General features: G+C 41.5%; 2 protein-coding genes and 1 non-coding gene across 3 annotated transcripts; 1 reads left to right on the forward strand and 2 right to left on the reverse strand.

Annotated features, from left to right (window-relative positions):
• Positions 1-119: 119 nt before the first annotated feature.
• Positions 120-954, reverse strand: Fam220a (family with sequence similarity 220 member A). The gene has a single exon (XM_015502000.2). The coding sequence runs from the start codon at positions 952-954 to the stop codon at positions 157-159; it is 798 nt and encodes a 265-aa protein (XP_015357486.1). The 3' UTR covers positions 120-156.
• LOC107155969 (small integral membrane protein 10-like protein 2A) lies at positions 884-13,500 on the reverse strand. The gene is made up of 2 exons (XM_015502001.2): positions 13,310-13,500; positions 884-1,036 (listed from the first exon to the last, which is right to left on the reverse strand). The coding sequence occupies exons 1-2, from the start codon at positions 13,493-13,495 to the stop codon at positions 1,016-1,018; spliced, it is 207 nt and encodes a 68-aa protein (XP_015357487.1). The 5' UTR covers positions 13,496-13,500; the 3' UTR covers positions 884-1,015.
• On the forward strand, positions 1,718-1,790 carry Trnaa-cgc. The gene has a single exon. It is a non-coding gene; the product is annotated as a tRNA-Ala (tRNA).
• Positions 13,501-13,568: the final 68 nt, after the last annotated feature.

Genomic DNA, 13,568 nt, shown 5'->3' on the forward strand with positions numbered 1-13,568 from the left:
TCCATCAGTTTTTGGTGAGTGAATTTGACTTCCTCTGCCTGGTCACACAGCTAAGCTGGATGCAGCTAAGCTGTCTGCATCCAGACTTAATGGGAAAGAAATCATTCTAGGACAACTTCTAAAATTAATCTACTATTTTATTGTTCTGCTTGTACCTTAACTATGGCATAAGGGATTTGCTAATTGAAAAGGCTGTAGAGCCAGTAACCCCAGTGTTATCTCCAGACCATTTGAGGTACTTTTTACACATGAAAGCATTTTCTTATACTCTGTTGTTTGCTCTGAAAACATGGGCTTTAAATGGTCAAGGAAAACACATCTTGTCTTTTCCTCTAGGAGTACTTCAGGACAGGACTGCAGTGTTGCAGGCAGCACAGAACGCAGGCGAGACAGTTCTGACTCAGAGCCTAGTCCCTCATGAAGAGCACTTGGTGGTTCACCCTTAAAAACTACCATTTCCCACAGTTTCGGAGGGACTGGCTGTCCTGACACCCAGGACTCTCCTTTGGGGCACTGTCCTCTCTGGCTGTCCATGGCTCTGGGCCCGCTTCTTAGCCAGTCCCTCCCCAGAGCATCCCCAACACCGAGGAACACCCCAGCAAGATGCTCTTCTGCAGGAGCAAAGGACAGGCCCATGGCCTTGATTGGAGCAGCTACGGGAGCTAAATTTCTTCCCATTGATTTCTTCAAATATGGAAGCTCTTTGTTGCCATTGTGAAGCAAGAGATCAGTGTCACTCAGATCGTTTTTCATTTCCAATGATAACACCTCATTCTGTGAATTTCCATTTACATCAACTGCAGACTTATCCATCCAGAAAGGTATATCTGCTGGGCAAGGGCTCTCCTTCTGTGTTCTTTTCTTAAGGCTACATAATTGTTTGTACCAGTCATCTCCTCCCTCCCCCTTTGCTTCTATCAGGCAGATGCCGAAGGTCCCTCCTCCGTCCCTCATGTTTTGTATTCTTTGATGCAGTGAGCCTGGGGTAACACCTTTGTCAATCAGGGGAGGGCCTTCAGTGGATCTCAATATGAACCTGGAAAAGACAATCACGTTAAAATTCTACAATGAAGCTAGAGAGTCTTAATAGTGTCTGCACACATCAAACATTACCTAACATAAGATCTCTCTAACAAACTATAGAGTACCAACAATTCCTGCATTAGGACAAAAAGACAGAATAACAGCCCACCTAATAGAGATTAAACAATAACCCAGCACATTACAAATACACTATTTCCTACAAACATATAAAAATAAGAAAAGCAGGCTTGGTGTATAGGTCAAGGGGAGAGTCTGCCTGAATGCATGCAGAATGCCCTGGGTTCAGTTCAATTCCCAGCATGGTATTAAAAAAAAAAAAAAAAAAAAGGCACAAATTCTGAGGCTTTGTACTTTCATGCCAAAGAGTATGAGAAAATGTTTATATAGATTCAATAAAAATCTGTCTTTAACCAGGATTTACTGTATGACTCAATTATACAACCAAGGCCTTAATGGAAGTATCCTATTTGAGCTTCTTGGTGTGATAAGTCACTCTTAGGAAAAGAAGGTTGATATTATTTACAGATCCAACATCTATAAGTGCTTACCCCAAAAACCAACCTGAAGTCCTCTCCAGTAAGACCCCAGTTTTCAGGTGGTTTTAAGATCACTTCCTGGCAGGCCAGGAACCTCAGCAAACATACAGCCTCATTAAGAAAAGAATTTATGGGGCTGGGGTTGTGGCTCAGTGGTAGAGCACCTGCCTCGCACGCATGAGACCCTGGGTTCAATCCTCAGCACCACATTAAAAAAATAAATAAGTGAAATAAAGTATTGTGTCCAACTACAACTAAAAAATAAATATTAAAAAAATTCTAAATTTTAAAAAAGAATTTACCCAGACTTACAGGTACTGCAGGTAAATATACGGCAGTTTCTTGGGTTTAGTTTACCAACATCAGATTTGCAAAAAAAAAAAAAGAGGCTTTAAAGCTCCATCTGAGATTCCTCATGAAAACCTCTGCACAGTGACCTGTACCATAGTAGGAGTTCAATATACAGTGAGAGTACACTTAAGGTGGCTAATGGCCAATCAAAACTCTTGTTGCACCTACAAACCTAACGAGGCCAGACTGTTCTGTGATCAAGAATCATCTGTCTTTGACATTATTACACTCCAAATGGGGAAGATGTCAAGAAGAATCATGAAAGGCTCTAAATGGAACAAAAAGCAAGATTACTCGCTGTGCTCTCCAGTGTATCCTTCTAGGTTCTCTAATTTTATAAGGAACTGTAGCTTTCCGTGTCTTTGATTGGCTTTACAACTCTGTAAATTATCAAAAACTGTTAAGAGTAAGGCTAGTAAATTCCTGTCCAAAGGAATGAAAATTGTGCCTTGTATAATACAATTAATTATTGCCTGTCAATATTGACCAGTTTTATATCTTATCTATTTGTAAATTCACATTAGCATTTTTTTTTCTTTTCTGGAGACAGGGTCTTGCTATGTTGCCCAGACTGGCCTGGAACTACTGGACTCCCAGTGATTCTTCTGTCTCCCATGCAGCTGGACTACAGGCACATGCCATCGTCCAGCTCCAGATTAACATTCTAGATTGCATGCGTGTTATCTGAATTCTCCTTTAATCTGATTGTAACATCTTACTAGTTCCCTAATATATTGATAAGCTAAATAAAATCTTGGACACATTCTGTTTTTATTAAAAAAATAAATAAAACCAGATTATTAATATGAAAATAGATATAGATATAGTATTTCTAAGCTAGCCTATGAAATAGCAATCTTGTTGAAATGTAATAACTACCAACAGGAAGGGCCATAAGTGAGAACACCTTGTTTTCCACAGCGAAAAGACAAACACAAAGCCTAAAAAATGAAAAACCAAGAAGCAACACAAGCATGTAATTTAGCAATAGTGAAGCAAGCAATGAAGAGAACTAGCCCCAGCTGAAAGTGGTGGCTACAGACAGTGTGATTTCTTTGAACCAATCTTTTGATTTTTTTCTCTGATGCAATCTAGGGAACCAGGAGACTCCCCCATTCCTACCCGCTACTGGGGATTTATCCCAGAGGCACTTATCACTGAGCCACTCCCTCAACCCTTTTTATTTTTTGACATCTTAGGGTCCAAGTTGCTTAGGGTCTCACTAATTTTGAGGCTGGCCTCAAACTTGTGATCCTCTTGCCACAGCCTCCTGAATTGCTGGGATTATAGGTGTGCACCACTATGCCCAGCTGGAATCAGTAGACTCTTAAAGCTGTATGAGCCGGGCATGGTGGCACACGCATATAATCCCAGTGACTCTGGATGCTGAGGCAGGAGGATCACAAGTTCAAAGCCAGCCTCAGCAACTTAGCAAAGTCCTGAGCAACTCAGTGAGACCTTGTCTCAAAATAAGACATAAAAAGGTCTGGGGATGCTGCTCAGTTGTTAAGCACCCCTGGGTTTAATTCCTGGTACCAAAAAAACAAAAAAACAAACAAACAAAAAAAACGCCCCCACACACACAAAAAAAAACAAAAGCAAAACACCCTAGATAAATGTGTAACTGTGTAAATTTTCTTCCTTCCTCCCTCCCTCCCTTTTTAATTTGAGTATACTAAAAAGAAAATAACTTTAGAGCCAGGTGTAGTAGTGCAGACCTGTAAACCCAGCTACACAGGAAGCTGAGGCAGGAGAATCACAAGTTCAAGGCCAGCCTTAGCAACTTAGAGACACCCTGTGTCAAAAGGCTAGAGCTGTATCTTAGTGGAAGGGCACCCCTGAGTTAAATCCTGAGGTGGGGGGAGAGGGGGAGACAGAGAGAGAAAGAGAGAGAGATAACACTACTGCATTATTGGAGGCTTAAACAGAAAACAAGCAGAGCTGAGGAATGGAGCCACGGAGCTAAACAGCCTAAAGGAAGAAAGGCACTGACCACTGTCACAGTGAGCTGGGTCTTCATGGAGCAGCAGTGAAGAATTTTTAGCAAGGAAATGATGGCTAGTTTTACATTTTTAGGTGAATCACCCTGGCTGCATTGTGGTGGACAAACTGGAAAGAAGCCACAACAAAAAGGCAATTTATATATATAATATATATATCCCCCCCACTTTTTTTCTTTTTGTGGTATTGGGGCTTGAATCTAGGGGCACTCTACCACTGAGCTACACTCTCAGCGCTTTATTTTTGAGACAGGGTCTAAGTTGCCCAGTCTGGCCTCAAACTTGGGATCCTCCTGCCTTAGCTTCCCAAGTAGCTGGGACTACAGACATGTGCCACTGCAACCAGCCCTAAGTACATTTTAATAATAATTTAAAAGTTTTTTTTAATTTTTATTTATTTATTTATTAATATTTATTTTTTAGTTTTCGGCAGACACAACATCTTTGTTTGTATGTGGTGCTGAGGATCGAACCCGGGCCGCACACATGCCAGGTGACCACGTTACCACTTGAGCCACATCCCCAGCCCCTTAAAAGTTTTTTTAATTAAGAAAAAAACAGGTTATTTAATATGGGACAACTCTCAAGAAAATTAGTTCCTAACCACTTTTATTATATCCTTTTACAAGGACTTAATACTATTCAGAAAGATGAAATATTTTCAGAATTGTGTTAAAATATTTTAAATGAGGCAATTAAAATAATCATGTATTTAATGATAGAGTAATCATGTATTTAATCATGACAGAATAAACCATTCCCTGAAGTTCTTCTAATTCTTTAGTAAATTCAGTAATAAGCTAGTATTTAATTCTCTTACCAAAAATACTTCAACAGGTCATTGATAACATTTTGGTTCAAAGCCTTAAACTGAACCCTCCTGATATTAGACTGTTAAATATAGCACTCACATTTTGAGAGCCAAAAATAACTTCCAAATGACTTCTAGATATATTTAATAGCCATTTGTTAATTGCTTTGCAGTTTATTCTCACTATACTAGATATACACAGCACCAAGTATATATCTAGTATAGTGAGAATAAACTGCAAAGCAATTCACAAATGTATCTATACATTCATAGTGTATCTATAATACCCTCCTTGATTCCAGGCCTCATCATCCTCCACCCTCCATCCAAGTCTACCAAATAACAGCATAAATTATGGCAAACAAACTTGTCTGTCAAAACACCATAGTGAGGAAGTTCAAGGGGAAAAATAAAGTGCAATACTGGGAATAAATTCCTGAACTTCTATCCCCTTGCTCTCCATCAAAGATAAGGGCTGAGAGGGGCAATGTGATCAGGGAAAAGAGACTGTCCAGGTAGGTTCACAAGCCTCAAGAAAGCCTCTTCTACACAAATCCCTGCCCCTGTTGGAGGCAGCCAGCCTGCTGGATGACAATAGGCCTGACCCAATTAAGCAGCTGCTGCCCTCTTGGATGCCTGTCCCCTTACCTGCCCTAACCCTGGCTATTCATGGCCTGCAGCACCTGACACTAGACTACCACTGCTTTGCAAACTAAAAATATCCTGGCCCCAATGTTTCTAAAAGCAAGTTGGCAAGGCTACTCCTAAAGGGGACATGGGAAGTCACTGCTAAAATGAGCAGAGCGCTAATGGGACTCAAGCAGGATCCTAGGTGCTGATGGCTCGCACACACACTCAACACAAACTGGCTTCACCCTGCCTGTAGGTGTGAGCGTTGGTATGTTTACTGTAGTATCACTGTGCCTGTGACTAAGATGATCAGGCTGGAGGTGGCTGAAACAAATTCCCCAAATGTCTACATAGCTTAGAAGATGAGAAGCAAAAATGACTCCATTTCTAAATTAAGCAGACTCATAACCAAAGAGAACACACCTCAGAGTTCCTGCTACTGATCTTGCAGCACAGCTCAATCTCACCTAACCTTCCAAAACCAGCTGTGCCAACTCTACGACCACCTCCCTATTTCCTGATCACCTGGATGCTCAAAGGTGCGCTGAGGTGGAATAGACTCAGGTACAACTCAAGAGACCAGGCTATTCACCATATTCAGGGAGATTGAGATTTCCAGGATGCTGTGAGGATTCGTTGTGAGAAAGCACCCAGCATCTTCTCTGACCAGCATCCCATGGGCATCCAATTAGCCAGCAGCTATTGTTATCAGTATCAAGATACTGAAGCAGAATGGAATGAAAGACAGAAAGCTGCTGAGAGGTTCAGTAAAATGGAGACTTTAAAAAAAAAAAAAAAGACTGCTGCATATGGCAGCATGAAAGTAACCTCAATATGGGCAAGTGCAATGGAATGGAGTGGAATGGCAAAGGCCTGGCCCAGGCTGGTGGAGGTTGAAGAGCAAGTACAGCCCACCCAAGGGAGCCCCTGATGGTGAGGGCAGCACTACTGAACAGCTTCCATGGAGCACAAGCTGCCAACAACAACTACAAATGTTGCCAAGCACAGTGACCCATGCCTACTGTAATCCCAGTGACTTAGGAGGCTGAGGCAGGACTGCACATTTGAGGCCAGCCACAGAAACTTAGTGAGACCCTATCTCAAAATGAAGAATAAAAAGGGCTGGGGCTATTAACTCTGTGATAGAGCACCCCTGGTATATAATAAAATATACCTCAAAAAATAAACATAGAAAATAGAATAAAATAATAAAGCTGGGAAGGTAGTAAAGTGGCAGAATGCTTGCCTAGCAATAGGAGACCTGGGTTGAATTCCTAATACTGCAAAACACAAAAGCAGCAAATCAAATTATGTCATACACCTCAGCTTAAAAACTTCTTTCCTGCCATACTTAGAGTACCACCCAAAGTCCTTACAAAGGAACACAAAACTGTCCTCCCCACCTTCTGTGCCTGTTACTTTGGGGGCTCCTCCTACTCTCTTTTCTTGGTCAATCCCAATGGCTTTCTTGCCACTTTCACTCAAGGGATGATCTATATGCCTCCAGGTTATCATCATGAGCAGAAATTAAGAACAGGCATTTGGGAAATTTAATGCAACTTAACATTACCACAACATCCAAGGATAGTTCTGCTAATTACTCTCTTAAAAACTGCAGTAAAATACACACAACATAAAATTTAGTATCTTAACCATCTCTAAGTGTAAAGTTCAGTAGCATTAAATATTCACCTTATGCAACCATCACCACCACTCACCTCTAGAACTTTATCTCCTCAAAATTAAAGCTCTGTACCAATTAAACACGAGCTCCCTACCATCCTATTTTCTTTTTTTTTCATCCCCAGCCCTGTTACCATCCTATTTTCTGTGACTATGAATCTGACTGCTTCAGGGACTTCATGTTAAGTGGAATCTATACAGTATTTGTCCTTTAGTGATCAGTTTATCTCACTTAGCATAATGCCCTCAAAGTTCATCCACGAAATAGCATGTATCAGAATTTCCTTCTTTTTTAAAACTGCCTAATATTCTGCTGTCTGAATAACATTTCACTTCAAACAGACTACATTTTGTTTGTCTATCTATTCACCTGTCAATGGATCCTTCAATTATTTCTTCTGCTTAGCTATTGTGAATAATGTTGCTATGAATATGAATTTGGAAGCAAAGTATTTGAGTCTGCTTTCATCTCTTTTGAGTATATAACCAGAATTCCTGGGTCATATAGTAAAATTCTATGTTTAACTTTCTGAAGAACCACCAAACTGCTTTTCATGGCAACTGCACCATTTTATATTCCCACCTGTGACACACAAGAGATCCAATTTCTCTACATCCTTGCCAACAAGTGTTTTTCTTTTTCTTTTTTTTTCTTTTTTTTTGAACCAGGAACTGAACCTAGGGGCACTTAACCACTTAATCACATCTCCAACTCTCTTTCAGGGTCTAAGTTGCTTAAGGCCTCACTAAGTTGGTGAGGCTGGCTTTGACCTTGTGATCCTCCTGTCTCAGCCTCCCAAGTTACTGTGCATGGCACTTCTCCCATATCGTTTTAAAAACAACAGCCATCCTAATAGGTGCAAAGTGTTACCTCATTGTGGTTGACTTATTTCCCTTAGAGTTGAACGTTTTTTCATGGACTTATTGGCCATCTGTATATCTTCTTTTCAGAGAAATCTCTAGTCAAGTCCTTTGTCAATTTTTGGGACTGGTTTGTTTTTCATGTTATACGAGTTCTTTATATATTCAGGCTATCAATCCTTTCTCAAATATGTGATTAGTAAATACTTTCTCCCATTCTGTGAGTGGTCTCTTTCACTATTTGGGTGCTGAGGATCCAACTCAGGGCTTCACACATGTTAAACACCCACTTTACCACTGAGCTACACCCCAGCTCCTCCAGTTTGTCTGATGCATGTAGAAGTAATTCATTTTTATCATATCCTACAAAGCTATCAGGAGGTGAAGACAATGGTCCTTCTCCACAAGTCATCTGAGAAGCAAGGATCAGGTTCTCCCCTTGGGCTTGCAGTGCCTCCCCAGGCAATGACAGGCTTATTAATGAGAATTTTCAAATGGGTAATAGATCAGGGTTCACCGTTGTTTGTTTTCATGTAATGGGGATTGAATCCAGAGCCTTGCACATTCTAAGCACATACTCTATCACTGAACAACACCTTCAGCAATAAATTGTTTTTAAGCTTCCCCCCACCTCACTGTATATATGGCAGTTATCTTTTAACATTAGTAAATAGAGACTGAATTCATATACCTTAATATCTGCTTGAACCATTATATAATTAAGTGTAGGATTCTAGAAATGAGTTGAGGATATAGGTGTTTGCTATCCTAGTCTAGTTTTATATAGATTTACATTTTTCAAAATAAAAAATTTATGAAAAACTATGATTAAAGCATTCACTTGAAAGTCAGAAAAAATTCCATAGTATTTGTTTCCTATACTTTTGGTATTTAACATCTCAAGTACACAACTGGTTCATTATTTTGAAGTCAGAACTCTTAAGCTTGAGTTCACTCTTTTGATCTGATATATTAAGCTTTTGCAAAGCTTATAAAGTTTTCTTAATAGTCTATAATTTCACCCAATTTTCTTTGAGGGGTCTGATGTAAATCAAGTAACACAGTAAAACTCATTTCAAGCAACAATTAACCCTGGGAATGGGGGTCTCAGGATTTTTACTACTTTTTAAAATAGTTCAACCAGGTGTGGTGGCCCATGCCTATAATCCCAGTGACACATGAAAGGCTGAGGCAGGAAGATCACAAGTTCAAGGACAACCTGAGCAATTTAGCAAGACCCTGCCTCAAAATAAAAAATAAAAAATGGCTGGAGGTATAGTGATAGAGTGCCCCTAAGTTAAATCCCCAGTACCACATAAAATTAAACAAAAATTTTCAGACATAAGATCATTTCAGTCAAAGTCTTAAGTCCTTCAATGCCTGCAAACCACAGTAGCTGCCTCAAATCCTCTCAGTTTGAATCTTCTCACGACTGCTCCAGCCCCATCAGCCTCCTGCCATTTCTGGAACACACTCGGTTTGTCCCAGGTATGGGGCCTTGGTTGTAGCTGTTCCCTCTGCATGACACTCCTTCAACCTAGATATCTCCATGGCTGAAGCTTTCACCTCCTCCAAGATTTCACTCAAAATGTCACCTTCTCAATGGGGCCCACTGTCTTCCCTATTTAAAATGCCAACCAGCTCTCTACCTTCCTTGGGATGCAAAAAAATAAAGATTTCCAAGTAATAAGTAAAACCTATGAAGCTATGGATTTAGAGAGTCATTCAGAGACATTGAGAGAGAGGCTAGGAAGAACCAGAAGACAGGCAGCAGCCACAGGAAGGTTCACAGGCTGGGTCAGCATTGAGCAGTTTAGCAAAAGGCTGTTGGTGAAACAAGGGCACTGCTTGGTTTGACCATAACCACCAACCTTCACAATATCTTCCTTTCTCTGTTATTTTTCAGGCCTTCTCTCCTGATGTTTATAAGAATCTGAGTGACCTGGGATTAACATACTTGATCTTCTCAGGTCATACAACTGAAAAGTTTGGGCATGATTTGTAAATTACCACAGGTTCCTGGTGCCATTTCTTGTTTTGTTACTACATTTAGTATTCAGTACAGATTCTCCCTTTATGACTGCCTTGTACCTCAGCTTCTGTAAAAAAAAAAAGTAGGATGCTACTAACTCCAGGGATTAAGATTTGCTTAGAAATATCACTTTTACATCATAACACTCTCAGTCTACAAAGCCCTTTTGCATCTCTTTTCTCAATCATCTTTCATACTGAAGAGGTAGTAAATCCCCTTAAAATGACTCACTACTCTACAAACAAGAGATTTGAGGGTCCTAAGTAAACATGTAGAAAATGAAATCCTTTAAGACTTATGCTTCCTAAATAGATTCTAACACCCCTAATCGAAGGGAATGGGTACAACATGCTTGAGAAAAAAAGGGCATGAGCTGGGGCTGTCCCCCTTACTTGGATTCTATTTCTTGGTGCCATATTCCATTTCTTGTTCCCTTTACCAGAGGCCAGAATAATTAAACCCCTAAACCAGTTAAGTTAGTGATTGTTCACAAATGAACATAAACTCTAAAACCTGCAGAGGAGCTTACAGTAGCCAATTTAAGTATTACAGTTGTAAAACACACCATTATCTCACCCACAGGTTGTGAGACAGATGCTTGTTGCACCTGATCAAACCCAGGATTCAAGTCTAAAATCGTGTGCAGTTCTGAGAAATCCCTTCTCCAAGGTACCTGGTGATCATCTCCATACTACCCTCCCTTTGTACGCACATGTCCCTGAATTAAGAGCCCACCATTCAGCTCCCCATATTCGCAGCTCTACTGTGCCTGGACTATCTACCACTTGATGTCAAGCTCACCAAGTCACCCATTCGGGGTTTCTGGGATTGGTGTATCTGCACTCACTGACTGCCCACACCACTCTTATTATAGATCCAATTTCCCTCCTCCAAAATGCACTTGCCCTCAATTATTACAGTGCAGAGTTCTTGTTATGAAATTTGTATTTGAATAACCTTTCCAGAGATGATCTCACTGTCCTACAAACAAACGTACTATTTGGAAACCACAAGCGTCTCAGTAATATGAAGTCCTTTACTTGTTTATTACCTATAAAACAAATGAGCCTTCAACACATCTGCAATAAAGACAGCAGATGCAAGATGATGGCGATATGGTGATTTCCAAAGTCTTCTCTGAAAGGAGAGCTAAAGAATTAAAGTGTAAGACCAGCATTCAGGTTGAAAGACCCTGGATGAATGCACAGAGGCAGGAAGGGGCTCTGTGCAAGCAGTTAGGCAGCCCCGGGCAAGCACAGTAAGCATGGTATAAGTCATGTGACAGGCAACAGATATGTGGAAGCCAGATCTGCAGGATAAGAAATGTGAATGGCTCCAGGGTAGCTGTTTTAAGGATGGCCAGACCCTTCTTAGTGTTTCAAAGATTTCTCTTGGGCTGGGGGTGTGGGTCAGTGATAGAACCCAAGCCCTGGGTTCAATCCCTAGCATAGCAAAAAGCCAAAACAAAAAACTTTTGAGCTGGGTACTGTGGTGCACACCTGTAATCCCCGCTGCTCCAGAAGGTGAGGCAGGAGGATCTAGAGTTCAAAGCTAGCTCAACAAAAAGTGAGGCACTAAGCAACTCAGAGACCCTGTCTCTAAACAAAATACAAAATAGAGCTGGGGATGTGGCTCAGGGGTCAAATGCCCCCACATTCAATCCCTGGTACCCAAAAAACTGAATTGCCCAGTGGAGAACAGATAAAGGATACTGAAATAGTTGAGACAGGTGATTAGTTTAGATTAGAAAGGTGATCATAAATAAGAGAAGTGGATATTTAAGAAAGTTCTTTTTTAAATGATACAAAACACGGTAATCTTCAACATACCAGTATTATGTAGGTGTTCTTACAGTCCTTCTTGTGACTTTATAAATGACTACAAATCATATGTAACTCTAGACATAAGGTTCCTAAGTGGGAGGTTGGTGGTCAGATATAGTCTGCATATACTTTTCTCTTTGTCCACTTTCAAAAAAAAGTCCAAGTTAACCTGATACCTAAAAATCAGGACATCTGATTTCTCTAAGATCACCAGATCTGGCCAATACTGGGCCCATGTTTCCACAGGGCGGTAACTGGCTAGAGCACAGGCTTTCTGGTTTACCTTAATCCCAACACCCAGCACCCTTTATTCATTTATACCACCTGCTGCAAAGATATTTGGGTTTCTACTCCTTCAGCCTGGTACTGCTTATGGATGCCATAAGTCTTTTCTTACATAAAAGTATGTCAATGGGACCTTAAAATAAAGACATGTTCACTTCCACTCACTTCTTCTTTTTTTTTTTTTTTTTTTTTGGTACCAGGGATTTAACCCAGGGTTGCTTAGCCCCTGAGCCACATTCCCATCCCTTTTTATTTTGAGACAGGATCTCCACAGGGCCCTGTGATGTGCCAAGGCTAGTCTGGAACTTTCCATCCTCCTGTCTCAGCACAAGTCACTGGGATTACAGGCATGAACCACCATGCTAACCCTTAATACAATTTTGATCAATAGTTGGCTTTAGGCTTCATGTAGTCTATCATCACCTGTGTCAGGGACCAAAAACCTGCAGATACACCAATTACACCAAACCAGAGAAAAACCTGGCACTACTGCTCAAACTAACTCATTTTGCATATCAGTGCTAAGTACTGTTGGACAGTTAGCTCCCCAAAGCCTGGGACACTCCAAGGTGTGAAAAAAGAAATTCAAAAGAAGCTCAGTATCTAGCCATTTTTCTTTGAGGAAGGATTCCCAAATTGACACCTTCCCCTTCTGCTAGAAAAAAGGCATCTGCTAATTCAAGAGTTGTAGAAATGTCCGTCATTTACAGCGAAAGTGGCCGGTGAGCGCCCTTTTATTTCACATCTGAATTGTTTTGGGCCTCTTGAAACCTTCATTCTCTCAACTTTATCCCCACCTCACTTCAACCCCCACCCCAACCCCTAGGCTAGAATGAATTAGATACGTGATCAAAACATCATTATCTTGCAATCTATCTTAAGCTATGAAGATAATATTAAAAAACCTCCCAAAGTTTGGGAACCAGAAAATTTACCCATAAATACACCACCAGAACCCAACAATTTGTCATCTTCAGGGCAAAACGTCCTTTTCGGGACCTTTCGGGCCCGTGCTACCTCCTCGGACCCCACCCCCAGGTGTGGTACCTGCAACCTGAGCCTTACTTGCAAAAGGCGGATAACAACCTCAGTGTTTTGTTTTTTTTTTCTCGAATGGGGTTGCATGAGAAAATGCACGGTGCTTGGCACACACACAGGTTCCAACCGATAGTGGCTACCATGGGCATCTGCATCCCTCTGGGCCTTTCGGGGAGGGCCGGGCCCGGGAGACCCGGCGGGCGCGGCTCACCCACCTGCAGGCGCACGTTAAGCATCATGGAAGCCACGATGTAGAGGTAGGGGAAGTTGATACGCAGCCGCCAGGCCAGGTCGAAGAAGATAAGCAGTGTGCGGGTCAGCCCCTTGCAGAAGACCCCATAGGAGCGGGCGGCGGCCGAGCGCGAGAGGCGGACAGCCAGGCCCGACAGAGCCGCCGCCATATAGAGACCGGCGCTCCCACTGCCCGCCCGCCCGCCGTCCCTCTCCGCGCCGCGTCGTCCCGGGCCTCCGCCC

The sequence above is a fragment of the Marmota marmota genome, unplaced genomic scaffold, assembly GCF_001458135.2.
Source record: "Marmota marmota marmota unplaced genomic scaffold, marMar, whole genome shotgun sequence".
Lineage (NCBI taxonomy): Eukaryota > Metazoa > Chordata > Mammalia > Rodentia > Sciuridae > Marmota > Marmota marmota.